The sequence below is a fragment of the Morus notabilis genome, unplaced genomic scaffold (assembly GCF_000414095.1).
Source record: "Morus notabilis unplaced genomic scaffold, ASM41409v2 Scaffold285, whole genome shotgun sequence".
Lineage (NCBI taxonomy): Eukaryota > Viridiplantae > Streptophyta > Magnoliopsida > Rosales > Moraceae > Morus > Morus notabilis.
The window spans coordinates 374165-377948 of record NW_010363065.1 but is presented as its reverse complement, the minus strand read 5'-3'; the positions used below and the strand labels follow the sequence as shown (position 1 = coordinate 377948).

Sequence of the window (3784 nt, the reverse complement as noted above, 5' to 3'; positions counted from 1 at the left end):
GTCAAAAACACACCGCCCTACCTGTAGTAATAAAAATAAAATAGTCCCCACCCACACGTGAAACTTAATCCCAGCCGTCAATTCCTGGGCCCACTTAAACAGAACACGATATCCTCCGTCCAAATTTCACTAACCATAAAGTCTTCTAATCCGACGGTGGTGAAGACCCTCCCCGCCAAATAGAAAAACCGACCTTGCAATGAAATGTCGAAGTCTGTTTTTAGAGCGAGAAAGCCGAAGAGCCAAAGGTCGAAAATGGAGGGGTTTTTGTGCTGTTGAAGAGAAAACTGACTTTCCGAGAAAACGCTTTTTGGAAGATTCAAAGAAATGGCTTTCTATTTCGATGAAGATCACTGGGCTTTTCTGGTACGAAATCTTGTATTCTCCAAAGCTTTTCTGATTACTTTTTGATTCAGAAAGATTTTTGGGTTTTTAGTCTTTGTTGATTTATTTGTGTTCATTTGATTTTGTTAGTTTTAGTTTCAGAGTTTGGATTGGATTTTGAACCAACGAAACATTCTTGTTACTTTTTTTTTATTTTTTTATTTTTTATTTCTTGTTGTTCTTTCTCTTTTTTTTATTATTATTATTTTTTTCTTGTTGTTCTTTCTCATCTCCGATTAACCAGCCAAACATAATCTTGAGTACCAAAGAACTAGGATTTCTAGGTCATGGCATTGATATTGTAATTTATTTAGTAAAAATAAGAAATCGAAAGATTTCGTAGAAATTTTTTAGTTTGGATCCAATGTAATAACAAAAGGGCTGTAATGCCGATTACCAAAATTGTGGAAGAGATAATTATAAAAAAAAAAAAAAAATTGTGGAAGAGATGAAATAATTAATCATCAGAAACATTAGGTTTTTTTTATGCAAGTTCTTTTAAACAAATTGTTCAGGTTCTTAAAAAGTAAAAAAAAATTTTTTTTTTTTTTTTTTTTTTTTTTTTTTTTTTTTTTGGCGATTGATACAGGAAGACATTGAGGCGCCTATGTGGGTCGATCTTACCTTAGAAGCCAATTCCAACAACCAAGACAAGTGAGTTCTTTTTGTTTCACTTCATAAACTTGTCTATTTTGTTCCCATTTTTTGCTTTTCACAAACTTTATGTTATATTTATAAATACCAATTACATCTTTCTCTATTGGTTACTTTGCAGTGATGATAAGTGGTTCTACACAAGCCATCAGTAAACTTACTTTTTCCCCTTTTACTTGAGCCATTATGTTGTGAGTTTTATACGTCGAATAGAATACGATTTCTGATCTGTGATTGATTTTGTTTAACTATTAGGTTCCACCACTGTTCTTCAAGCCAGTTAAAGTCTACATTTTTCCATTCTGGAGATGGGGATTCAACCCGAGACTTTGACTTGACCGGGCTATCTTCGCCAAAGCTTCCAGCTTCTGTTTCAAAATCAAGAGGAAAACAATATAGGATCAAGAAATGGAAAGGGGAAAATCAGAATTTTTCCGTTGACAAGCCACATCCAGTCAAGGTTCTAACCGGGAAATCTTCACGTGTTAAACTGGGACTGAGAGATAAAAAGAAACACAAGTTGAGCTTTATACCAAAAGAAACTTCCGTTTCAAAATCAAGTGTTGTATGTGAAAGCAGCTTGAAAGGCAAAGCCGTATCTAATGGCTCTAACCATCCATCCGCTTGTGAGGATATCGGAAGGAGTATGAGTTCTGAGGCGAACAAGACAATTGATAGCAATCCAACTAGCACCGTTACATATGAGAATGAGAGTGGTCGTCAGAAACAGAATAAGGCAAATGATGTGTCAAGCAAAGCATTTGGTCACACAAATGGGCTCTTGTCAGCTATGAAGATGGCTCTTAGAAAAAGCTATATTACAAGACCAGCAGCAAGAATGGAGATTAACAATGACGCAAGGCAAATTAAGGGGCGTAATTCTACATCCAGCAAGTCTAGTGTCGGATCTTCTTCGAACCCGAGACATGATGTTAGGATCTCAACATCTTCATCTGCACGGCCCAAAGAAATAACCCCAGAAAGCAGAAATATGGGGAGGATTACATACGTGGCCAAGAGCAAAATAAGTTCAGGCATAGTGAAGGCACCAAGAATAAAGATGGAGGAAGGAACGTCAAATAACAGAAGAGGAGGAAGCCAAGGTAATCCTGCGAAGTCAACCCACCAGGAAGCTGCAAGACAAAAGGTGATGATGAGCTATTGAAATCCGAGACCCTTTTCGAAATTCTCTCTTTTAATCCTGTAAAACCTTGAAAGCATTTTTAGAATTTTTATGATTAGCAACCATTTTTCTTCCCTACTTAATTTTGTGTTGGATTCGGGAAAGTGATAATGGAGAAAATTGGTTTTACTAAATAAGAGTCTTATATTGGACCACCAAGGATGATGATTTAACGTGAACTATAATGGTCCCTGCAGGTTCTATATCGACCTTCTCACACCAAAGCTTTGGTGCCCTCTAGAGTCAATGAGCAGGACTCGGCTGTTGCGGCTACTAAAGCCAAGAAGAAAGCGGGAACCCGTGTGATGAAGTCCAATAACTTGGTTGGTGGTGGAAAAGAGAATGTGACTGGGAAAATGTCTCAGAGTGAGAAGTGCAATGGAAGAGGCATTGCGCAGGACTCGACTGTTGCGGCTACTAAAGCCAAGAAGAAAGCGGGAACCCGTGTGATGAAGTCCAATAACTTGGTTGGGGGTGGAAAAGAGAATGTGACTGGGAAAATGTCTGAGAGTGAGAAGTGCAATGGAAGAGGCATTGCTGGTGGAGGCATAGCGGGTAGGGGTCAAAAAGGGACAAAGCAGTCTCTTTCAGCTTCAGGAAGGAATGATATGGGAGGAACCGTTTGCTTGAAGGTATAAAAGTTGATGGTAAATTACTTGTGTTTCTTGTTGTGCTTTTTATACTTGACGAAAGCATATTTCGCATTTCTCTAGTTATGTCCTCTTTTCACACAAGCTGCAATTTTAATTATTAAAAACATTTGTACCTCTTTTAAGTGGATTTCATTCTATTGAACTTCTTGAGCAGGGAAAAGGCAGGGGCCAAGGCAATTTCGAAAAACCGAGGAATTTGGTACATTTTCGATGAAAAGAACACTTCAACTTCGTGGCTTTCTGCAACAGTTTGTATAGTATACCTTACACCACTTCTAACTTGAGGAAACATGGAGTGACACAACAGATTTTTTTTTTGGCTCTCAACCACCAAGATTTTGGTTGCACGTTTTGTTGGCTAATGCTAGCTTTTGCTGGTGTTTCTCTGGCTGAGAGAACTTTCCTGTGCATATAATCTCTCCTTTCCTCTTTTTTTTTTTTTTTTTCTGTGTAAATATATGGTTGTTCTAATTCTTTCGTTGAGAATTGAGATGATCATCTTTCTACAAGAAGTCTTTTATCGGTTTCTATTACACTGATTTTCCTTTGAACTTGAACTAAATTGGTTTTCTTACCAGGTAAAGAAAGGGGGGAAAAAGTGTTTACTGTTTAGTATCCGAGCTCTCATATCTGCAAACTTCAGAATTAAAATTTTACATTTTGAGCCTTTTCTTAAAAAAACTATAAAGGAATGTACTGAGATTGAAAAGAAAAGTAAATGAACAAGAATAAGGATCATTATACTTAGTTTATCAGATGTTGTAATGGAATCAATCCAATTCCTTTCTAGAGTTTAATAAATATACGAATAAGAATTTTATCAGTGTAATTATTAAATGTACATATTTAAATAATCAATCAAGTGCATGTAAGTAAATTTGATTTTGTCTGATTAAGTGGGAATCAATAG

At 36.6% G+C, this 3784-nt stretch overlaps 1 protein-coding gene across 1 annotated transcript; it reads left to right on the top strand.

Moving 5' to 3' along the window:
- Positions 1–231: 231 nt before the first annotated feature.
- Positions 232–3204, top strand: LOC21401704. The gene is made up of 6 exons (XM_024169145.1): positions 232–366; positions 974–1038; positions 1160–1189; positions 1294–2185; positions 2419–2853; positions 3029–3204. Exons 1-6 carry the CDS (start codon positions 328–330, stop codon positions 3086–3088), a joined length of 1521 nt encoding a protein of 506 aa, XP_024024913.1. The 5' UTR covers positions 232–327; the 3' UTR covers positions 3089–3204.
- Positions 3205–3784: the final 580 nt, after the last annotated feature.

Excerpts from the sequence above, each read along its gene's own strand:
- LOC21401704 (XM_024169145.1), top strand. The coding sequence starts at position 328 with ATGGCTTTCTATTTCGATGAAGATCACTGGGCTTTTCTG. Across the intron at positions 2,186-2,418 it reads AGGAAGCTGCAAGACAAAAG|GTTCTATATCGACCTTCTCA; the intron begins GTGATGATGAGC and ends TGGTCCCTGCAG. Across the intron at positions 2,854-3,028 it reads GAGGAACCGTTTGCTTGAAG|GGAAAAGGCAGGGGCCAAGG; the intron begins GTATAAAAGTTG and ends CTTCTTGAGCAG.